Source organism: Choristoneura fumiferana, chromosome 19 (assembly GCF_025370935.1).
Source record: "Choristoneura fumiferana chromosome 19, NRCan_CFum_1, whole genome shotgun sequence".
NCBI lineage: Eukaryota > Metazoa > Arthropoda > Insecta > Lepidoptera > Tortricidae > Choristoneura > Choristoneura fumiferana.
Genome location: NC_133490.1, coordinates 11372652 through 11397961, shown reverse-complemented (window position 1 = coordinate 11397961; position 25310 = coordinate 11372652). Strand labels below are relative to the sequence as shown.

Here is a 25310-nt window from a genome sequence, read left to right as displayed (position 1 = left end):
ATCCCGTACCCAACATGCGGGCGCTATCGACCAATGAAACTGTACCTTTATGACTCCTCCGTTGCGAAGACAAAGCAGAGGAAGGCAAAAGGTTCTTCATTCATACGGGTATCTCAAAGTAACACCCAATTCATCATCATCATCATCATCCCATCCTCTCAGAACAAGAGGGCTTGGGCCGTAGTTCCCACGCGGGCCCAGTGCGGATTGGGAACTTCACACGCACCATTGAATTGCTTCGCAGGTTTGTGCAGGTTTCCTCACGATGTTTTCCTTCACCGCAAAGCTTGTGGTAAATTTCAAATACTACATACAACCAAATAATTAAGAAAATGAATCCTTTCCATGAATATTTATTTCAAATTTAATGTAAAATATAGTTTTTATGATGATAATATTTATATATGTGTTATTTTTTACTTCCGTCAGCTTTAACCTCCTGAGTCCTTGACGTTTTTTTTAACAAACTTAGCGTTTAAGACCTAGACATGGTTTGGATTGTATTTCAAAATTCTTAGAATTCTATATGCAATGAACAATTTGTACTTTATAAAGTACATTCAGCCGTTATTCATAGTGTTAATTACGCCTTTATAAAGTACGCGAGGACTTGGGAGGTTAAGGGAACATGCAACTGAGTATCACATACTCACGACCATGTCATGGTATAATGTAATAGTAATCAATATAGGTATCAATTGTAGTGAGCCGCACGCCGCGCTGTCCTAGTCACTTACACATCCCATAACACACCGATTAAACTTTACAACACGAACTTTAAACCTTTCACATAGAAACAGAACTTGGTCGCACCCTTGTAAAACCAATATTTTCGTTCATGGTACATTATATAAGACAGTGTCCAAGTCACCGTGCCTCGGGGGCTACTATGAAAATCGAAAATCAAAGTTCGTATCGTGCCGTCCCTCTCCCTCGTATTAAATAATAGCGTCGGAGGGACGGCGAGACACGCACTTCGAATTTCGCACTTTGTAGTAGGGCCTGCTTTTATTTCTCACAAGCAAATTCGACAGTCTGAATTCGCATTATAGAATCCCGTTTTTATTCATCTCTTTTAGTTTTATTATAAAAAAATATGAGCAGTATCATTTACTATTCTAAAAACATCTAAAATTGCCATTGTGGTCCATAAGTGCTTTCCTGGTTAAAAGCAATGGGCAGGGCGACTTGATTATTAGTAATTAGCATTAGAAACTTAATTGTGCAACCATATGAATAATATACATTTTACAAGACACTAAAAAGTATAGAAATTGTTTTCATTGTCATTCCCTCCATTAAGTAGCCTTAAAAAAGAAAGCCATCCCTTTTAAGGCTAAGTTATCATCAAATTAACATGACATTTTTATTTTTTATTCACCATATGCCTGAAACAAAGCTACCGTAAAAAGTTTCTAATGCTTATTGCTATTTTTTGAAGCGATCAACTTCAGTTTTTGATTATATTTCGCTGTTCTATTAAGGTTGAGTTCACATCGATTATTCGTAATTCGCTAGATGTCGCTGCTTCAGTCGAACACAAATGACAGGGAGTCAACTGGAAAGCTATGGATGAGAACCAAAAATACTATTACGGTGCAGTTGGTGGAAACTGTGTAAGTGTAAGAAAATAACCGATATATTGCAATACACGAGTTTTTCTTTATAAATGAATATGAAAAAAAAACTTTCTTGTTATTTAGATGCAATTTGATATGGAGATAGTTTAAGACCCTAGGAAGAAAAAATAGGATAGTTTGTATCCCCGAAAATTACGTAGTTCCCGCGGGATGGCGTTAAACCAATTCTTCGCGGGCAACTGGTAGTAGGTACCAACTCATTCTAGATTTTTCATGGCTTTGCCACAAAAGACTTAAACAAGAGTTAATTGACAGTTTTGTACAGTTTAGTTAAACGGATGTGTTAAACACGTGTTCAACGATTGTCTAAGTTTTATGGTAAAACGGTTAGTATCAAAATACTTTTAAATTAACATTTATAAACTAAAATTCACTAATAGTAAAAAAAACCTTTGCAAAGCGACATCTAGCGATTATGAACATTATGATGAACTTTCCCTTATTTGACGTTTAGTAAATTTATAGAACGCTCCATTAAATATCCGAACTGCACAGCTAAAACATACCACGACTAGCACAGGCTTCGGCGTGAGAATTGAGGCCTATGATAACCAGAAAGCCATTGGGTTCAAACCATGCTCGCGCGACTAAATAGATTTTGTAACTAAAAAAGTTTTCATCACTTCATACTAATTTTAATATGTATGAAGATTTATATGACTTCAGTTTCCACGCCGAAACTATAACTATATTTAACGCAATTTGACATTATACCTTAATGCTGGTTAACAAGATGCCAGTAAAATCATGCCAGTAGCAAGATATTGCGACACTCGATGGATCACTTGGTAACTTGTTAGCTTTGCGGGCGCATAATACTACTGGCAAGATTTAACTGGACTTGTGTAAACCAGCACTAAAAGCAAAAACGAGGTTTGCTTTACACCGCTTGTACCAGGCAGGACTCACCAGACTCCATTGAGGTCTGGGAATAATTAGATATCAAAGTCGATAACTGCGCTACATCGTGCCGAGGTTCTAAAACAGTGATGATATTATTTCGCAATGTAACATTCCCCAAATGTTTGCAACTTGTTCACCGTTAAAGCCGATAAATTTTCAATATTACACAAAAACAAATTTTGAATATGCAGTCGCGAGACGAATTCACAAATTTAATCTCACTTGTGAAATGCGTGACAGGATCATAAAAACATATTGCACTTATATCTCGTTCTATTATTTTGATACACGTGTAGAAACTGCGACAGCAATACAATATACCGTGAACAAATCGGGGCTACGTATCAAATCATTAAATTATGTTATATCAAATGGCAATATTTATGTATTTCGTCCATTATAATTTTAAAACTTTATTTACTTGGACGCGTCCCCGCAAAAATAATGTTTTGAAAGTGTTTTTTTTGCGTTAGGCTATCTAGTTAATTAACTCATTTTCGAGTGCCAGATTTAGGGGCTGTTTCAGCACCCATTGATTAATTTTAACTGACGGATAAATGTGATGCCTTCTCCGTCTATTGGAACAATACAAACAGAGGCGGCATCACATTTATCCATCAAATAAATTTAATCAATGGATGGTGAAACAGCCCCTTAGTGTTTACCGAGTTTTTTATTCTTCATTGATAATTATCTCAGCGTGTCGGCGTTATAATGATACATTTTTTTATATTTTAAGTGATATTTTAGATACTTATACTGAAAGTTTAGCGGCATTAGCGCACATTAAATTGCACAAACAGCTGCATACACATTTCTAGTCTTAAACTGATCAAACAAAATGCAATCGACAACATCTTCACTCAAAATTATTTGGTTACATTTGAACATGTTACACAAAATATTTGGTTACATCTGAACATGTTACACGAAATATTTGGTTACACTTGAACATGCTACGCAAAATGTCACTAAAACAAAACTGGCATCACAAAATCGGTAATCTAAATAAAATAACTTTACAATGTATATTTAAGGTTCAGTTAAATTTGTATTTTGATTTGAGATACGAGCTTTAGTGAGCAAAGTAGTGAAGATTTGTACTTTCGAAGAATGAGTCTTACAACTTGACTGGCAAATACACGAAAGCATCAAAATTAATCTTATTTTTAATTTTCTAATGATAATACATAAATTGATATAATTAGGCAGTGAAAATGTTGTCAATAGGTGACATCTGTCCCACTATACATACAATCAGGTACAGTCGAAGACATATTTAACTGACCAGTAAAGACGGGAACCGAGAGAAATTGTCTATGACACGTCAATCTTTTAGTGAACGTACTTGACATATCTGACATAACAATTTTATGGGTACTGGCCGAAAAAAACATTAACATTACAGAGATGAGCAGCATTTTTCAAAATTCCCACTGGATGAGCAACTCGTCTATTTTTTTATTTTCTCACGCGGGCACACAGACACGAGCTCCTTTCCGGCAGTTCCAATGTTAGTGGTTAGTTAAGTACGCCTGTACCGACCTTATTGCAGTGTCCTGACTATACAAGCGCTAGTGCTCCCGACGTTACCGCATTCATCGTACAAACGTTAGACAACACCTCGAAGGGCAGTGAGCGAGCTGTGCGGTACCTGCAACCGGAACACAGTCCATTATTATTATTTAGCCTGCGTTGTGGTCCCACTGCTGGACAAACCCCCCCCCCCCCCCTCTGTCCTCCATTCCTGCTGATCCAAAGCAGTCTGAGGGCCATCGTAACACAGTTCAAATTAAAATCAACACGTTTATTTAGTAGGCCGCAGGGAGCTTTTTGTGGCTGTCCATAAAGTACGTCACCACCAATATCTATACTTGACGTTATAACTTCAAGTAGGTGGAACAGAGGGTGAGTGAATCTCCAGCTATACCTGACGTTATATCTCCAAAAAGGTGGAACGGGTCTATAGGTATCGCCGAATGATTGTTTGTCCAATGTATTTTTGGACTATTGTCGATTGCCCTAATTGTTAATTACGAGGTGTTCTGAAATATTTTCTGTTTCAGGTGTCAGGACAATCGATCTTTAGGACAGGTGGTAGGACCTTATGCAAGGCCCGCCCGGATTGCTACCACCATCTTGCTCGTTAATCCTGCCGTGAAGCAGCAGTGCTTGCACTGTTGTGTTTCGGCGTGGAGAGTAAGACAGCCGGGGAAATTACTGGCACTTGAGGTATCCCATCTTAGCCTCCCTGGTGATGCAGATGTTTATGGGCGGTGGTGATCTCTTACCATCAGGAGACCCACTTGCTCGTTTGCCATCCACATTTTATTAGGACAAACGACGTTAGGCGATACGAGGGGCTCGAGGTGGAACAGAGGGCGAGTAAATCTCCAGGTACCTGACGTTATAACTCCATGCCCTGCGCCTCGTCGTCGCTGAAGTCGCTCATGGAGCTCTCGGTGTCGCTGGCGTTGTTGTTGGCGGCGCCGTTGGAGCCGCCGGCCGGCGCGCCGCCCACGCCGCCGCCGCCCACGCCGGTGATCGCGTCCTTTTCTAGCAACGCCTCCTCGGTCGCGAACCGCCGCACGTAATCTACAGTTTAGAAACACTCATTATTGTTAGTTATTTATTTATTTACTACTTTTTTCCCGCGGCTTCGAGCGCGTGGAATTCGGTTATCGGCGCTGAACTGTGCATTTTTCCGGGATAAAAAGTGGCCTATGTCACTCTCTGGGCCCATAAACTATCTCTATGCAAAAATCACGTCGATCCTCGCTCCGTTTCGACGTGAAAGACGGACACAACACACACACACTTTCGCATTTATAAATTAGTATGGATTTGTCAATAAAAAATTACAGCATTAGGCCGCTTGTAGACCTCCGCTGTTTCACCGGACAGCGGACCGTTTTTTTTGCCGGACTTGCGGTGTTGTATGGCTGGCGCGACGGACACCGGTCCGGCGTAAAAAAGGCTGTCATCCATGCCAGTTCATTGGTATGTGTAGACGCTACCGGACGTATCGCCCGTTTTCTGTTAATTATTGCCGTCTACTTGTTCCACCCGGTAAAAGGTATGGGCGATATATCGGGATAAAAAGTATCCTATGTTTTCCACCCGTGTGAATTATCCGTGTGGTGTCGGGTTAGAATTACACCTCTCATTTCTTCATCATGTCGTAAGAGGCACAGGATATAGGTTAAGGATATACCGTAGCGACAGGCTAGCAACCTCACATTACCGTTTTTGTCAACTTAAAAAACGGTAACGTTTTGTTTGCTCTACCTACCCCATGGAACACAGGCGTGATGTGTGTATGTTCATCTCATCATCACCGGAAGACGTCCACTGCTGGACAAAGGCCTCCCCTTAGACGCACAATGAACGACAACTCGCCACTTGCATCCAGCAGTTTCCCGCTGCTCACGATGTCGTCAGTCCACCTGGTGGAGGCCTGCCAACGCTTCGTCTTCCGGGGTGTTAGTTAATCCAGGTTATAAACTAACTTTTTGCCAAATTACATCCAAATCCGCTAGCCGTTTCAGCGTGTAACTAGTCACTCACTCGCTCAAAACCACATATAGTAGTTCGACGAAGCATAGAAGCGCTTCATTTGTGCGAGGTTAGGTAAATTACTTTAATATTTTTACTGTTGCATTCACCCAGTGATTTATGCACGCTTTCTGTCAGACATTGGTGCTGGCTGTAAACAGTCGAACCATTTGATTCCTAACCCAAAGTATAACGTTTTCACAGTAAGTATCATAATGAATTCTCTTGTCAAGATCTCTTGTCACTATGACTTTCACCACGAAAAGTGAATCACGATGGTGACACTCTTTCCCCGCCCGGATAACACCGACATGGAAATACCGGCTTTGTTTTTTATGTACACGCCCATAGAAACTGACAGGAGCTTCTATGGGCGTGTACAGGAAAAACAGGGTCGTTATTTCCATCCGGTATTATCCGGGTCGGGAAAGAGTGTCACCCAATCACGATTCAGTCGGTGCGATGGTACGCCGGGGCTCACCTGAGACCTTCTTCTTGTACTCCTCGGGCTTGTGCAGGTACATGGCGGCGGCGTCCCCGTTGAGGGGGTCGATGGGGTTCGGGTACGTCAGCAGCTGAGGCAGGAACGACTCGAAAATGTTCGACAGGTCTGCGGGATACAGCCAACAGATAAGTCAGAGAAATCGCATTTGATTAACATTCATTGCAAACAAATTGGTCTGATTTTTTTCCCGAACACCAGGATACTTAACGTCGTTGTGTCTACTCGTGACCACGGCAACTGTAACGTTGCCGAAACGTCGAGGTAAATATTACTCGTGTAAAAATAGCGTGAAAAGTCCCGTTTATGGTATTTTGACTACCAGGATACTTGTTTGTAAACAAAATACACGGAAACAGTTTTAAGGTACGATTTTCATAGAAACATCAAAAAAATAAGAAATAAAAGAAACCATTCGTACCTACTTCCTAAAAATTATTAGAATAAAAACTAAGAAGGAAAAAAGAAACTACTACCAGACTTTAGAGTTTTTGCCTAATTGAAGTTTGGTTCAGACAGTCGGGTATTTTGATATTTTAAATGAATTACAAGCTTTTATTTAACTAATAAAGTTATTTGCAAACATTTTTCGTCCACTTACTGAAGGGCTACTACGAAATTAGAAAATCGAAGTTCATACCTTTTTTTTTTTTTTTTTTTATTCAGTAAATAGGCCGCAATGGGCACTTTTACACGTCATTTTTTTAAACTACCAGCGCTTTCGGAAAGACCATCATTGCCAAGAAGAATGCGTAGGTACAGTCACCAGCACTAATATCTGACACAACAAGCGTGCGTAAATATATGATGCGACGCGACCGGAGGACGAAAAACGTGTCATATATTTTTGCACACTCCGCTGTGGCAGATATTAATGCTGGTGACTGTACCATCCCTCTCACTCTCGTATCAAATAATATTATCGTCAGCAGGACGGTAGGTACGATACGAATTTCACTTTTAGAATTTCGTTGTAGCTCTCTGGTATTCGATTGATCTGAATTTGGCATACTTAATCGTCGTGAAACTTATACGGATATGTCGACCGTGACAAGTCGGATCTGCAATTATTGTGCCAAAATCAAATATACTGTTTTATATTGACTTTGACATAATAATCCTAAAATGGCCAAATTGTAGATCCGACTCTGTTAATTGTCACGGTCGATGTAGTTTTCATGACAATGTAAATAATTTTCCTTGTAAATTGGATATATATTTACTACCATTCTGAATATTTTCAAATTTTTCCACCCAACAGTTTAGATTTTAGAGGGCGGGGAGGGGACGCTCGATTTCAATGAAAATTTCCACTTTAAAGTTGAATATTTCGCAAACAGATCACTGAATAGAAAAATTGTCTTAGCAACCCCCAATGGTTTTAAGAGATCTATCCAACGATACCCCAAAATATAGGGTTAGACAAGAAAAAAAATCACCCCCACTTTACGCCTATGGTACTCTAAAAACTTTTTTTTTACTTTTTTTATCCTTTGGAGTGGCAGCGCCATAGTTAAAATTAACTGTCAACTGGCGCGGCCATTTTGAAAAAATCTTCCTTGTTTGCATTGACACCTACGAATTAATTTCGCGAATTCGCGAATTTAATAAAAAATTACACCAAAAAAAAAACCACTTTAATGTTATAGATAAGCCTTACAGTGATAGTTTAGCATTATATGGCATATCTAATTAAATAACAATGAAAGACCTTCAATTCTGTGAACTTTATTATTCATTATCAAAAAGATATAACCAAAATATATATAAAATAAAATATTATATTTGATATTTGGTTATAATATTAACCAAATTAGGGCATGGATACGGTATTCGGTATTACCGAAAAACCGGGATACCGGAATTTTTTCCCCTTTATTAATACCGGTATTAAATATCTACAAAACCGGTTTTTCGGTATTTTGACTTTTGTTAAAATAGTAATAGTCGACTTTAATTTCAAACAAGCAAGCACTTTTTAATAACTTTTGTCTTCAGACTTATGGCTTTTGAAGTTACTTACCTCTTAATCTACTTTCAAATTTAAAATTTACCGCGCACAAGTTTGTTTTGTTTATTTGTAGTGTTAGCTTTCTCGAAGTTGGACCTACCTAACTGGACCGTTTGTCCCAGGTATACATAGTCGTCAACAACTTCGAGCATAGCCCCCGAATATTGCGGGAGTTGGGACAACATGGACATTAGTTAGACATGACTTTCGTCTTGCCATGTTCATTTTTAGGCCAACTCGGTCGGAAACTGCTGAGGTCAGCGAGCATAGCACTGAGGTCCTCCATGGTCTCAGCCATGACTACAATATCGTCGGCGAATCGAAGGCGAGTGAAGTACCCGCCATTAATGTTGATGCCTCGTCCTTTCCAGTCCAGAACTTAAAAGCATCCTCCAATGCAGCGGTGAACAGTTTCGGAGAATCACATCTCCTTGTCTGACTCCCCGCTGCAGAGGAATAGGCTTCGTGCTCTGGTCATTTAGTCGGACGGACATAGTGGCGTTTTTGTACAGACACTTCAACACTTCGATATACCGGTAGTCAAGTTGGCACCGCTGGAGAGCCCACAAATTCTCGTAGTCCACAAATGCAAGGCAAAGGGGGAGGTTATACCCTTCGGTCTTCTGTACAACCTGCCACAACGTACATGTGGTCTACGATACTATAGCCTTTCCGGAAGCCGGCTTGTTAGGGAGGCTGGAAATCGTGAAACCTGTTTGCGAGACGATTTGTGATGACCCTGGAAAACAGCTTGTAAACATGGCTCAGAAGTGAGATGGGTCTATAATTCTTCAGCAAGGTGTTATCACCTTTTTTGAAGATGAGCTCCACCACTGTCTTCTGTTCCATGCTTTCGGCGTTCTCCCTTGGTGGAGGATGGAACTAAACGGCGTCTGACGGTCCTTAAGGACTGGTTTACCACCCGCCTTCAGGAGTTCGGCTGTAATTTCATCGTCACTCGGGGCTTTGTCATTCTTAAGCTGTTTGAGGGCCATACTAATCTCGTACAGGCTGACGTCCGGGATGTCTTCGTGACGTGACAGTGCCGGGTTAATCTAGCGCTCGGGACTATAGCTATATTTTCGACGGGTGTTCGGGTTGTCGTGTCGCTATCCTTAAAACCTCTCGACTTCCCCCAACAGCTCAGGTTTGGATGAAATGATTCGCCGTCGTCGGTCTTCAACGTCATTGACTTGCCGGCCTTGACTAACAGACAGATCCCTGATAAACACCTTAGATCCTCTGTTACGCTTAATAGCCTCTTCAATGCTTTTGGTATTAAATCGGCGTACATCGCGCTTCAGAGACTTTGAGATCTGCCTGCCTATTGAACTGCCGATAGCGACAAGCGTCACCAGAGTACTGTAGCAGCATCTCACGCCTCACCTCCATGAGCCTAAAGCCAGAGCGCGAGAGCCTATTGGTTATAGTACGGCGGGTTTTGAAGAAGTTAGACCCGACCGTATGGACAGCTTCCACAAACCCGTCGTTGTAATCGTCCACATTGCTACACAGGCATTCGAAACGGTTATGAAGTTTGAGCTGAAAGCTTTCGGGGTTTTGGAGCTGAACAGGTTCCGGGCGGAGCGTAGATTTCATCATTAGAGACCTTTCAAGCTTGAACTAGATATTTAATGAGCCTCGTACAAGCAAAAGATATTATGCGAAAATTTGGTTGGGAACTAAAAAATTAGAGAATCCCATATTAGTATTAGTTAACAATTAACAACTTCAGTTTTTTATTTTTATTTTTTATACTTGCTCATTAAAAGGGAAGTTTATTAAATCTTGCTTTTCATTTATATTGGTTATATTTCAACAAAACAACAGATTTATACAGAAAGAAAGAAAAATAAGGGGAAAATACGGAAATTACCGAAAAAATACCGAAATACCGGGATACCGGTTTTCAAAATTTGAATACCGGAATAATACCGGTATTGCCATCAAACCCAATACCGCATAGCCCTAAACCAAATGTCAAATTACAGCTTTCTAGTACTAACTGTCACTGAGCTTACCCGCGGACAGACCGACGGACGGACATGGCGAAACTATAAGGGTTCCTAGTTGACTACGGAACCCTAAAAAGCATATTGAAGTACATAGTACAAAATGAATGAAATTACCATAGAGCGCAGTCCAAGCCTGGTTGATGACGTCAAGGCACACGGTGCCGGAGACCTCGTCGATGTTGGGGTGGTACACCTTGTTCATGAACCCGATGGACGGCGACTTGAACGGGTAGTGGTCCGGCAGGTGCACGCGCACGCGCCACACGCCGCCCTCGTACGGGGCTGGAACCAAACACACGACTGTACCAGGTACCTACCATACACAACCAGAAGTTTCATTCCGTTTTATAGGTATCTGTTGAGAATTTGCAGGTGGTAGGACCTTGTGCAAGGTCCGCCCGGATTGCTACCATCATCTAGCTCGCTAATCCTGCCGTGAAGCAGCAGTGCTTGCACTGTTGTGTTTCGGCGTGGAGAGTAAGACAGCCGGTGAAATTACTGCCACTTGAGGTATCCCATCTTAGGCCTCTAGGTTGGCAACGCATCTGCAATACCCCTGGTGATGCAGATGTTTATGGGCGGTGGTGATCTCTTAACATCAGGAGACCCACTTGCTCGTTTTCCACAGTCGAATGAAAAAAATTGTGACAATATTCTCCCTAGATCGCGCTATCCCTAAAATTAAGGTAGGTGTAATTGGGTACCTTAAGTTTTCTAGGATGGCTCATAATATATTTTTTATCGCTAGTACTTATAATGTAGATAGATAAGACACTCCGACACAAACGTGTACACACACGTACGAACGGCGATATTTGACAACTGACAGCGGTCAAATCCGACCTCTTTTTTATCAAATAGACCAAGGCACAAAACCTATTCATTCACGACACGTGTGGTTTGCCGAAATAAAGTTTAAATTTATTTAAAAAAAAAAAAAGTGAAAAAAAAATCTATCTACAAGAGTGAGCTACACTAGAAGTCTATTGTCGATAAAAAATATATTATGGACCATCCCAGTCACCCTTCAATAGTTCAAATCAAAACAGTGTAGTATGAGTATGCTATACAGGGCGTCCCAAGACTATGAGACGCGACATGAAAGGAAATAGGACATTTAGCTGGAAGGAAACTTTATTTCATTTTTTGATTTTAGTTGTAAGTAATTAGTTTTAATTAAAATTGATTTGAACTAAAGTAATTTTCTAAAAATGACTACATCTGGGAATGTAAACGAAATCAAAAAAATAAAACTTTTTAAGTAGGTAACATAACAAAAGGTAGCCTAACCTCAATGTACCGAGTTTTCAAAAAGTGAAAAGAATAGGTAAATTATGTACTCGTTATCACAAAACTGGGTGCATTCTAGACGGTGCGCGGTGTAATGCAATGCGCTTGCGGTAACTGGCGGATAAGATAATGAGATGCAACCGAGACGCCTGCTGCAACCGCTAGGTGGAACCAACCTCGTTACGGAGATAATAACTACCTAGCTGACGCCCGCGGCTTCGCCTCCGTGGAAAGATAGTAAACAGTTTTCCTGAACCAAATTGTTTTTCCATACTTCTTCGCTACCACAACACCTAATGCCTAATTCACCGAATATAACGCAAAACCGCGTAACTAGCATTTTCCAGGTATAATTTTCACTGCCAGAACAGTACAATGTCAGTACTATTAGGACAGTGAAAATTATACCTTATGCAAAATGCTAGTTACGCGGTATTGCAGTACCAATCACAAAGTGTGAATCAATGAATGATTATGCAAACATTTTTTTAAATTGTTTCAATATATCTTTAAAATATTTTTCTAAATATCTTAAAAAAATATGAAGATATGGACAATGTCAATTAAAGGCTGACCAGAATCATAAAAAAACGTCGCCATATTGCACTGGTAGGGTAGCACTAGTAACAATAAATCCAAATGTCATATTATGTCTATTGGTGTCAAAGTTTAACGTTTGCGCGTCGTATTTAGACGACCAGATGGCCTAGTGGTTAGAGAACCTGACTACGAAGCTTGAGGTCCCGGGTTCGATTCCCGCGTCGGGGCAGATATTTGTATGAAAAATACGAATGATTGTTCTCGGGTCTTGGGTGTTTAATATGTATTAAGTATGTATCTATCTATATAATTAATTATATTTATCCGTTGCTTAGTACCCATAACACAAGCTTTGCTAAGCTTACTTTGGGACTAGGTTAATTGGTGTGAATTGTCCCGTGATATTTATTTATTTATTTATTTTAAAGTGTTATTTTGTGTTTTTGTGCGTTAAAGCGCCGAAGATTATCCATAGGCTCGGAAGGAAAATAATTCACAATATATAAAAGTATTTGTAGAAAAAGGCTGAAGGATTAGAAAATATTCCTTTAAATAACATCACCGACACCATATGACTGGTAGGTATCGTGTAGTAAGTGTAAAGAATGTTGCATATATAAACGTAGAAGTGCTGCCCTCGCGTCAGGTTTTTTATATTCCTGGTCAGCCTATAGAAATTGCAAATTCAACTGCTAGATCCAAAGCTGACAGCGGTGGCGGAGGGTGCGGCGCGGCGCGGAAGCGATACCGATTGTATTTTTTTTTTAATTTATTAAGGCAACAAACAGTCACATAGTTAAACATTGCATAAGACATGACATGATAAGGTCTAGACCAGTGCCCTTAGTGTAAGTTTTCGGTAACAAAATACGTCTCGATCGCGTTCGCGTTAAAATCTCAATTCGTATGGAAACACGAACATCGCTAACGTTCCGCTAGAGGCGCTGTTCGTGTTTGCATACAAATTGAGATTTTAACGCGAACGCGATCGAGACGTATTTCGTTACCGAAAACTTACACTAAGGGCACAGTACCACTACCATGAGTTTACAGTGACCGCACACGATAGCGACGGCGTAAATTATTTGTAGGGGCGCTATACAATTCTCCATACAAATAAGTTACGCCGTCGCTATCGAGTACGGTCACTGTAAACTCATGGTAGTGGTACAGGAGTGCCATACCAATATTCGAGCTAACATGAAAGTCCGTATAGAATACCGGCGCCACGCTTATTTCCCACGCGTATCAAGCTTACGGCACTTGTCCCACCGCCGACGATGAGCGAGAAGCGAGTAGAGCGAGTAACTAGAAACGAGTGGGCGAGCAGCGAGAAGCGAGTGTAGTTTTGTCGCTCGGCTGTAAGCGCGTGTTCGCGTGCGACGGGCGATTACTCGCTCCACTCGACTCGCTCGTGCGGGGCGGCCGCCAAGCTGACATCGCTGAGCGAGTATCTATAGCTCAGCGAGTTTTATAGCTCTTGTTGCTGCGACAAAAGATGCAAGAGCGAGTTCTCGCCGACAGTGTGAACAGCCAGCGATCAACTATTAATATATGTGTCTCTTTTACTCACACAGGATCATCTTTTGTTCGTTTCTTGAGCGAGAAAATAGTCGATAGCCAATCGTTTCCTCGCTGGCGGTGAGACAAGTGCCTAAATGATTTTCACGTGCGAGAAGTAGTGATGCGACTCGAGCCATTTTGTACTCGAGTGACTCGAGTGAATTTGTTAAACTAGTAATTCGAGTGAAAAGAAAAATTGAATCGAGTTCGTTTGCAATCGAGTTACCGAGTCAACTCAGCGTGCTTAATTATAATTAGTCATAAGAATTCGTTTTGTTTTTCTTTGTTGATTAATGACAATACAATACAACAATACAATTACTCTTTATTGTATACCCAGAAATAGTAATGACATAAATATAAGGTAAATAATATTTTGTATTTTATTTCATATTACCAAATAATACTAGTTTAATAAAGGTACTTAAAAATTCTTAATCTTAACTAATAGAAACTCGGCTCTGTTAGTAGTTTACTAGAGTGACTCGAAAACTCGAGTACAACTCGAGTGAGTCACAAAATACCACTCGAGTCGCATCACTAGTGCGAAGCCACTGGTAAAGGTTAGGCTAGTTACTAACTAGTAGTTAGGTTAGCTAATCCAAAGGTTAGGTTACAAACTTACTTCCTGGAGGGCCGAAGAATTTCACGCAGAACTCGTTCAGACCGCCCAATATGGTCACTTCGTGCTTGCTTTCGATGCTGAGATCACGAGTTAAGGAAAAAAATATATATGACGCATTCCTAAATGAAAAATAGGGGTCACAGATATTGGAGAAGGGTAGAAAATGATGACAACAAGTGTACCTCCCATAGACATAAAGTGGGGGTGATTTTTTTTTCATCCATCCCTATAGAGTGGGGTTCGTTGGACAGGTATTTTAAAACCTTAGGGGTTGCGAAGACGATTTTTTCGATTCATTTATTTTTTGCCCCCCCCCCTCCCACTCTAAAAATTTAAACAGTGGTGGAAAAATTAAAAAAAAATTAGGATGGTAGTAAATATATCAAACTTTCAAGGGAAACTATAACGGCTAAATTTGTTTAAGAATTATTAGTAGTTTTACTCTTAAATAGCAGCCTAAGGTATAAAATATACCTAAACTTGGAAGATTCCGTATAAAATACGAAATCTTTAGTAAAATATTACTTCATTTTTTCGTAATGGCTACGGAACCCTATTTTGGGCGTGTCCGACACGCTCTTGCCCGGTTTTATATAAACAATGACCGTCTTTGCCCAGCAATGGAATATGTGTACATTCACCTGTAGGTTGATTATAATTATAGCACAATTTTGAACTTTAAGAACTACGGAACCTTCAAAACTCTAATTAGCGTGCACGGTAGTGCCAACGCGAAACGCCAAGTCTAAAAAAAGCTACATTTATTTTTAACCCGAACGAAGATGGACGCAACAGCATGGCTACTCCGAAACTCGAAACTCGAAGTTCGTGTCGTGCGGTTCCTCTGACACTTAAACTATTTAATACGAGAGCGAGAGGGACTGCACGACACGAACTTTCGAGTTTCGGAGTAGCCCTGCAGTTGACAAATTATATAAAGTCACGATACACGGACAGTTGTAAGGAAATATAGGTAAGATAGAGCTTGTTCGGTCTATCTCTACCGCACATTGCACGCTCGCTATCGGATGCTTGATAGCGGTGACAAATCTCTGAACTAGACGTCTGGCGATAGCAGTTAAGTATTAGAATTAATGCTGTAGGACTAGAATAAATGCTGCGTCATTAAAAATAATTGTTTTTTTTATTTCAAAATGCAAATTCAGCTAATCCACGAAACGGGTGTTGGAATTGCTTTTTTTCCGCATAAGGCAACTTTTTTTGGCATCTATATCTACCTACTACTATTTTTGCAGGTGGTAGGGCCTTGTGCAAGGTCCGTCCGGATTGCAACCACCATCTTGCTCGCTAATCCTGCCGTGAAGCAGCAGTGCTGGCCCTGTTGTGTTTCAGCGTGGAGAGTAAGACAGCCGGTGAAATTACTGGCCTCTAGTTTGGCAACGCATCTGCATTACCCCTGGTGTTGCAGATGTTTATGGGCGGTTGGTGACCATCAGGAGACCTATTTGCTCGTATGACATCCAGTCGAATAAAAACAATTACATTACAACAGAGCCGTATCTTAAGAGTTTCATTTGTTAGTAAGAATAAGTGGAATGGGATAAGAAAGGGGAGGCTTTTGCCCTGCAGTGGGACACATTAGAAGCTATTTTAAAAAAAATAGTATGTAGAGACCATCTCTAGAACCACTGAACCGATTCTTTAAATTATAACCGATATAAAGCTACAAGAGTGTAGAGTGTAGTGTGTGTAGTAGAGACACTATACCAAGTTTCCCAAAATTACACCAGGAAATTTTAAAATTTCCGAAGTTGCAGGCAACAATTCTATAAAGTTTTTAGCAAAAGGTAAAATGGGTGTATTAATTACAGTTGTTTTGTTAGTTGTTTTTGCTATAACAATAGCAAAAGAATGTGTCACATAGTAACTTTGCGACAAAGAATCTCATTGTTTTAAATTGGCGCGTCATATGTACGTGCTTCGTTTCTATTTTCAAAATTATTTCGCTGGAGACCATAGATAAAAAGAAAATATTCTCAACGTTGGCTGTCTATGTCTAGACTAGGATCGGGTGGCACTTGGCTGTAGGTACAGCACGAGTACCTATTCTCATAATGGTTGCGGTTAAAAATCAATAGTCTGGGTTATTGCTCTGATTTACTTTAATTAAACAAAGGCGCTGTGCAGCTTATAGGTATAAGTAAGTATATTTATTTTCCCGGCGGGGTAACCAGATGCATATTAAATTTGCATTTCAATTAACGTGTCACTTGTACAATCACTTTTACTCGGTGACTAATGGCAATAGCTTTTGTTTTTATGATTCGTTACTAAAACACGCGTAATGCCACGTGCCCGCCGAGTAAAATGACAGACCACATATGTTTTGGGTAAAATACACGCGTTAGCTCGCGAGTGTGCAAGCTTTTATTCAGTTTGACCTGTCCGTGTTTGTCTGTCTGTTATCAAATCTTGCAAGTAAAATTCGACCTATTACCAGTAGTTGAATTGAGTAATTAGATCGTTTCCCCAAACTCGTTAATTCCGCGTAGCAAACTTTCCATTCGTATTTTTCCCCACTCGAATTTATTTTCGTTCGCGTTTTTCCCCATTCTTAATTTACACCAGACGTATTTAATCCATACATAATTTTTCCATTCGCATATTTTCCCACTATATTTATTTATCAATAGTTTCTTTTCTTGACGGGATTTTTAACCATTCGCATATTTAACCACACAAACGGAGAGGTAGGTTAGGTTAGTTAGGTATCTTCAGATGCCCGAAGGGCAAACCGCTCAGAAATAGGAGCCCCGCGAAGCGGGGTTCCGTCGGCATAAGGCGTAATGGATTGCCTATTGAGAAAAAAGTCGTAGAACATGCGAATGGTTAAAATCCCGTCAAGAAAAGAAACTATTGATAAATAAATATAGTGGGAAAATATGCGAATGGAAAAATTATGTATGGATTAAATACGTCTGGTGTAAATTTAAGAATGGGGAAAAACGCGAACGAAAATAAATTCGAGTGGGGAAAAATACGAATGGAAAGTTTGCTACGCGGAATTAACGAGTTTTGGGGAAACGATCTAATTACTCGTTGAATTGACTTGAAATTTGGTATACTTATGTAAATTGCGTGACAATACAATAATCTGGTAGTCACATCCTGGAAGTCCGGCTAGGATCGTCTCCGCAGGACGGAACTCTTCAACAGTTAATGCATCGATTTGAAATTTGGTATGCAAATGTAGTGTGGGTGGCAATGCAAGTACAGTCAACAAAAAGTACAGTCGGCAGAAAAAGCTTGTATTAAAAATGTTTTTTTTTACCAAAAACTTATTTACGTTTTTTTAGTCCCAATGACTCCACAACTTTGCAAATTTTCCACATAAACAAACAAAATGCACCAGACACAACAACACAACAACAACTGGTAAGCATGGTGTACGGTTGTGTCACTCTGAAGATGAGCTCTGTTTGAGTTTCGAAACGCGTCAGTGTAGTGTGGTGGTGGTGATAGATGGGTTTGTGTGATTTGTGTGTGTTCTTACAGTGTGGAGGTGGAGGAACTGCATGAACACGCATATTTTGCATAAGCTTAGCTATCGTAAGGTCGCGGTGTGAGCAAGGAAATTATTTTAGTTCATTAAATGCACCAGAGTCTGAGGAGTATTTTAGATTAAAGTCATAAATTTTAATAAAAAACACGTGTTAATGACCAGTAAATTTTGCTGAATAGATTATGTTGGTAACATTACTTAGTCTCATCAACTTATTCAAATGATTAAAAAGTAAATTTTCACTCGATTGGTACTCTATTACGGAAAAGAATCGAGTCGATACTTTATAATAGTAAACAATGACTAGACAAAGTAGACAATGAATTGAACCGAGCGAGTCACAAGAAAGTTTTTTTACCTATCTCTAGTTCTAGATAAAGCATAATGGCTTCTTGTAGAATGTAGATTCTGACAACATTTTATAGTGGAAGATTTAGAAGCGTGAAGCCGAGGAAATTTTAAACTTTGTTTTTTTTTGTTCTAAATTTAGATTAGGCTAATCACAGACCTCGTATTTTGGGATTTTTGTAAAAAATAATCATCGTTAAGATAAATTATATACTTAGTCAGTCAGATTACCAAAAAATATCAGACACGTACGGTCCGAGTGCTCGACATGCTGATGCCCAATAGATGACACCCCGCTGTCATCTCTATTGCTAATGTCATCATCATCATCATCCCAGCCTATATACGTCCCACCGCTGGGCACAGGCCTCCTCTCAGAACAAGAGGGCTTGGGCCGTAGTTCCCACGCGGGCCCAGAGCGGATTGGGAACTTCTTGGGTTTGAACCCACGACCCTCTGCTTGAGAGGCGATAGGTCAAACCACTAGGCCACCACGGCTATTGCTAATGACAAGATTAAAGATGACAACTATTGGGACAGCGACGAGCACGTCTACGTTTACCTTTTTTTTTTCGACTGGATGGCAAACGAGCAAGTGGGTCTCCTGATGGTAAGAGATCACCACCGCCCATAAACATCTGCAATACCGGTATTGCAGATGCGTTCCCTTTCCGGTGGCGAATGCACTAGTCCCAAAACGCACTATTAGTCATACATTCTAATTTTGAAAGCCCCTCTTCTCATAAGAAACTAGGCCCAAAACACCATATTTCCAAAAATGCTCATTCTCGATTCACACGAGAACCATTGAGAACTAGTCCCAAAATACACCTTTCCCAAAATACCCCAAATTGTGTTCACCTGTAGGTGGCGTAATACTTCATTGTTATAATGCATAGTTCTCAAAACACACTAGTTTCAAAATACCCTAATTTATTTTTCTTTTATTTTCGAATGACTCTTTGAAATTGCTTTCAGCCGTAACCGTTACCCGTTTGACGCCAGAGTATTTTTTGCAAAAACAGTTTTTTATTGAAATATTATTTTGAGCTATATACAGGCTGTAATGGTTAAGTGTAGCCAGGCGATAGTTCCGTAAATATATCTGATATCAGAAAATTTCAATAATTTATCGTTAACTATTGAGTAAAATTACATTATTATATTTTTTTAAATAAAACTAGAAATATTAAAAATATTAAGTTTAAACGCTTCCATACTTAAGTACGACGACGGCTTCACTCCTTAAAGAAAGTCGGTGTCGTAAGAGATAAAACCGCTTGAGATTTATTATTTGCACGAATAAACTGTAATAAAATACTAAAACTACCGTGTATGAAATAATAAAATCTAACATTTATTTAATGTCTCGGTTTGTATTAATTTAAAACCGTCAGATAATAATAGATCGTTACGGCTGAAAGCAATTTCAAAGAGTCATTCGAAAATAAAAGAAAAAAAAATTAGGGTATTTTGGAACTAGTGTGTTTTGAGAACTATGCATTATGAGAATGAAGTATTACGCCACCTACAGGTGAACACAATTTGGGTATTTTTGAGAAAGATGTATTTTGGGACTAGTTCTCAATGGTTGTCGTGTAAATCGAGATTGAGACTTTTTGGAAATATGGCGTTTTGGGCCTAGTTTCTTATGAGAAGAGGGGCTTTCGAAATTAGAGTGTATTGACTAATAGTGCGTTTTGGGACTAGTGCATTCGCCACCGGAAAGCATTTTTAGGGTTCCGTAGCCATAATGGCAAAAACGGAACCCTTATAGTTTCGCCATGTCTGTCTTGTCTGTTCGTCCGCCGCTTTGCGCAGACTATGAATGCTAGAAAGCTGTAATTTTGCACCGATTTATGGTGCAACTATGCAAACAAAATGGTAGGAAAAAAAATTGGACAAAAATGTTTTAGGGTAACTCCCATTCCCGTAGACGTAAAGTGGGGGTGATTTTATTTTCTCGACCAACCCTAGTGTGGGGTATCGTTACTTAGGTCTTTTAAGAACATTAGGGGGTTGCCAAGACGAAGCTTCCGTACCAATACGAAATTTTTAGAATAATATTACTTAATACTTTCGTAATCGCTACGGTACCCTATCTGGGGCGTGTCCGACACGCTCTTGGTACGTCAGTACCATTATATATATTTGTGCTCTTGCCAGTTTTTTTCTTTTGTATTACAAAAAATGATGGTCATGTAGACGGTTAACGCATTCACTGCCACCGCCGTATATTCTGTTTAGTCTGTCATTATATTATCAGTAATATTGGAAACGTATTCTTTATTTTTTTATTTAAACAAAAAATTACAAAGATGAAGCGCATCAAAGTTCGGCAGGGCCTACTACGAAACTCGAAGTTCGTATTGTACCGTCCCTCTCGCTCTCGTATTAAATAGTATAAGTGTCAGTGCCCTTAGTGTAAGTTTTCGGTTACAAAATACGTCTCGATCGCGTCCGCGTTAAATCTCAATTTGTATGCAAACACGAACAGCGCCTCTAGTGGAACGTTTGCGATGTTCGTGTTTCCATACAAATTGAGATTTTAACGCGAAAGTTCGGATCGAGACGTATTTTGTAACCGAAAACTTACACTAGGGGCACAGAGGGACCGCACGACACGAACTTCGAGTTTCGAGTTTCGTAGTAGCCCTGCGGGAGCGGGGGCCCGTGACGTCACTCGTTAGTAAAAAGTGTACTGACTTCCACAGGTACATTATGTTTTTTTGCTCAGGGATCTATTTACCCATTACAAATCTGTCACCTACCGATACTGTTCCTTTTCCCTATACTGTGCGTTGACGCATAGAGTTAATTATACCTATAATTGTACGGTCAAGGAGTTTAATTCATTGGCCACCATGGAATCATTTCACAGTAAAGGTCATAGTGACATCGCATTAATTAACAACGAAAGTCGTAATGACTTCTCCTTTGAAAAGGTTCCATGGTGGCCAATGAATTAAATTCCTTGAATGTACTGTTTTTTTTTTCGGAATACCAGCTTCCTGGGATGGTGTTTCCGGAGCGGTACAACTTAGGGATCTTTAAAAAACGAGCCCATCAGTCTCTCAAAGGGTCGGCAACGCACCTGTGATACCCCTCGTGTTGGCAGGTGTCCATGGGCGGCGGTGATTGCTTCCCATCAGGTGACCCGCATGCTCGTTTCCCCGTATAAAAAAAAACTTTCTAACAATAAAGGCAAATAGGCAGTCATTTAGCAATTTTAAGTAAAAAAAGCTCCTTTATTTATAGACCCAGATAAAGTAGGTACTCCAGCAACTAAAACGCGCGTTTATAATTTTTTTTTTAATACTGCTGGACAAAGGCCTCCCCTTTTTCCTTCCAATCGCTCCAAATCGTCCAAATATTTTTTATTTAACATTTTTTTTACAGTCATCTATATTTTGGTTAGTTTAACGCGCAAACAGGAACTTAACACTTTAACTGTCCGCGCATTACATGTAATGCACCGTCAAACTAGCTCTGCCACGTCTACGTGACGTCAGAAATGGATGATTCTATACATTTGTGCATTACCTACAGGGCTACTACGAAACTCGAAACTCGAAGTTCGTGTCGTGCGGTCCCTCTGACACTTATACTATTTAATACGAGAGCGAGAGGGACGGCACGAAACGAACTACGAGTTTCGAGTTTCGTAGCAGCCCTGCTGTAATGAACGGACGTACAGACCCATGACAGTTGCGAAAGCGAGGGACATAAGTGTTAAATCAGCCTTTGCTTGAAGGTTGAGGTTGACAATAATATAAATAGCACAGAATCCAGAGCTGTAGACTTTTTATGCAATAAATTATTTTCATTTAAATAAAAAAGTTTTTAAAATATCGGGAACTAGAAATTTACAAGTAAATATAGGTATGTTCAAGAGGTTGAAATCTTATTTGTTTCATCCAATTGAATAAATACTTGAGAAACGGAAATTGGCAAGTTTCGATGTTGGTGGGTTCACGGAACAGGTATATATTATAACGGTTGGTTAAAACTATTTCTGGGTAAAAAAAATCAATTTAGTGTGTCAGTTACATTTGAAAATATTGGGGACTTTTTTTTTCAATCAATAACCTAATCAACAAAAAGTTGGAAAACTCCCGACTTTGTCACTTCAAAGTTCAATATCTCGATAATGGCTAAACCGGTTTTGATGAAACATGTCTATGAACCATGGCTAGAAAACCTGCTTTCATATAAAAAAAACGCATTCGAATCAGTCCACCCGTTTCAGAGCAACGGTGCCACAGACAGACACACATAGCAGTCAAACTTATAACACCCCTATTTTATAGTTGGGGGGTTAAAAAAAATGACAGACGAAGCGCGTCAATGGTCGAGATTAAAGGCCCGTGACGTCACGCGGCGCTAAACAGCAGGGCTACTATGCAACTCGAGGTTCGTGTCGTGTGGTGTGGTCCCTCTGACACTTATACTATTTAATACGAGAGCAAGATACGATACGAACTTCGAGTTTCGTAGTAGCCCTGCTGACTCACGGTGTGACGTCACGCGGAACTTTTACTGGCTGTATCTTCATAATTTTTTGTTTAATTGGCAAAAGAAAAAAAAAATTGTGTTCAATATTTTCTGATAATATCTAAAGCAGAGTTTAGACTTGCAAGAAAAGTGGCCCAAGTTGCATTGCATTGCGAGGCCGTGGCGTCAACGAGTTTGAAGTGGTTAATCGAGTGCCACAATGTAATATGGTTTTTTTTTTTATAGTAAACTTCCAATATCGGTTTTTGTGTACTTTTTACATGACACATCATAGCATAGGTAGGTAAATAAAACAGATGAGCTAACAAAAGGGAACTTGGTGCTGATTATATTGGTTTAACTGGTTAGTCATACACCTAGGTTTTAGGTAGATAGGTTACCTATTATGATACTCAAGCAGAAAACAATATCAAGAAAATAATGAGATTAATTTAAAGCATCATGATTTAACCAATTAACACTGGTAGGTAATCTAATCATTTGTGAGTATTTATTTAGGGAACTAAATCATAAAACTTAAGTACAATCAAGGTCCAAGTAAGCATATCATTACTTGTTACTGTATGAACTGTATATCCTGTGGTGGAGTTAATAAACGAATTTTATTATTATTATATATTATATTATTAAGTACCTGAACACTTTAATACTTTATCACAATAAACATCAATCAATACTACGACAGATTGCCATGCATGTTAGAAAATCACCAGTGGCAAGGCAGTGTTAATTTACTTTTTAGCTTGATTGTACCTCATAAATCTATAACAGACAATTTCAATGCTGTGTTACTTTGATAAAGACAAATAACAGTTCTCATTACCAACCAAAAGCAAATAATTAAAGTGAACAAAAAAAGTCTGTTATGTTTTGTACTTTCTCTTTCCTTTCTAGAACTCACCGCTTGAAAACAAATTACCAAATGCACTTCTTGTGAAAGAGACAGGTGTATTGCCAGTATTTTTTTATCAAATCTAATTAGAAATGTTAATTTCATTTCTCAAAGAATAAGCAGAAAAACAATATTTAACTGGCTGAAATCATAGGAGCCAAAGCCTTTAATATGCATGGAAATAAAACTATTTTCATACCTATAGAGTAGATGTTTATGATTTAATGCTTTTCCTTTGTTTGGCAAAACACCAAGACAATGAACTTGTGGGTGACCCCACTTATTTGATAAAATCACACATTCCCTTTAATAATTTAAATCACAGCTAGGTCATTACCCTGATATAGACAAGTTTTAGTTTTTAATGCCTTGTCAATAGTAAAAAGCTCTTGTTGACAAAGGCTAGCATCAAACAGCCATCAAGTGCCACTTTTTTTTTATACAGTGTACCTTATAATGCAGCTATCAAATATATCAAATTAGAATTTAATTGTGTGTAATAAACTATAGCATCTTTAAAATCCGTTCGGGCGTACAACCGTAACGCACAGTGAAAAAAAAATGCGCAACTGACCATGGCCTACATAATGAATTACGAAATACAATATCACAATCTAACACACGGAAGAGTACCGTGAACGCGCGCCCGTGCCCGTAGTAATGTACGTGTTTATCAACGTGTTATATATAGATACGTAGGCCCACGGAGTCACACAAAGACAGCACGCTCATTTGGAGATAAATAGCCAAAGGTCCCAACAAACACAACTAGCAAGTAACAATAGCTTTCCATATAATTTCTATGAGGATAATAGCATAAAAAGAAAACACATACATAGCCCATATCGATTTTAAAAAGGGGCTGTGACAATCAGCTGATGGCCCTTCAGCCAGTTATTTACATGGAGGCCCTCGAACGCAGTAGGGTGGATAGTAATGACGATAACAAAGAAAGGATACAGTTTGATGACATCTGTGTCCATCCGACGTTTCCCAGCGCTCGGTGACGACATCTTCGTGATCTATTACTAATAAATCACAATATCGAACACGAACACCAGCACAAACCCACACACGACTCCGCGATACCAAATTTTTCGTCCACCAGCAGCAGCAGTCAGAAAAATAACATTGTAGAAAAACAATGGACACAAACCATAGACTATACGCAGTATCTCTTATTAGTCTGTGCATAGACTAGAATTTCGAAGATGATGTGTAATGAAATTGATGTAATGATGTTGCCGCATAACAAATAGTTACATATACAAATACAAATATATATTTTTATTACTTATTCTATCCCATTACGAAGATAATTGCTTTATTTTTTAATGAAACAAAAAAAAACGTTTCAGTTTCAAATCAAATTTGATTTTTTGACATAT

General features: G+C 39.3%; 1 protein-coding gene across 1 annotated transcript; it reads right to left on the bottom strand.

The window, feature by feature from the left end:
* Positions 1-465: 465 nt before the first annotated feature.
* On the bottom strand, positions 466-25104 carry LOC141438827 (ubiquitin-conjugating enzyme E2 H-like). Its single transcript, XM_074102849.1, has 6 exons — positions 24883-25104; positions 14645-14721; positions 10741-10908; positions 6580-6708; positions 4945-5138; positions 466-4197 (listed from the first exon to the last, which is right to left on the bottom strand). The coding sequence occupies exons 1-5, from the start codon at positions 24933-24935 to the stop codon at positions 4951-4953; spliced, it is 615 nt and encodes a 204-aa protein (XP_073958950.1). The 5' UTR covers positions 24936-25104; the 3' UTR covers positions 466-4197; positions 4945-4950.
* Positions 25105-25310: the final 206 nt, after the last annotated feature.

Coding starts and splice junctions, on each gene's coding strand:
- LOC141438827 (XM_074102849.1), bottom strand. CDS start 24,935: ATGTCGTCACCGAGCGCTGGGAAACGTCGGATGGACACAGATGTCATC. Junction 14,722..24,882: donor GACACAGATGTCATCAAACT/GTATCCTTTCTT, acceptor TCGTGATCTCAG/CATCGAAAGCAAGCACGAAG. Junction 5,139..6,579: donor GTACAAGAAGAAGGTCTCAG/GTGAGCCCCGGC, acceptor TCTAAACTGTAG/ATTACGTGCGGCGGTTCGCG.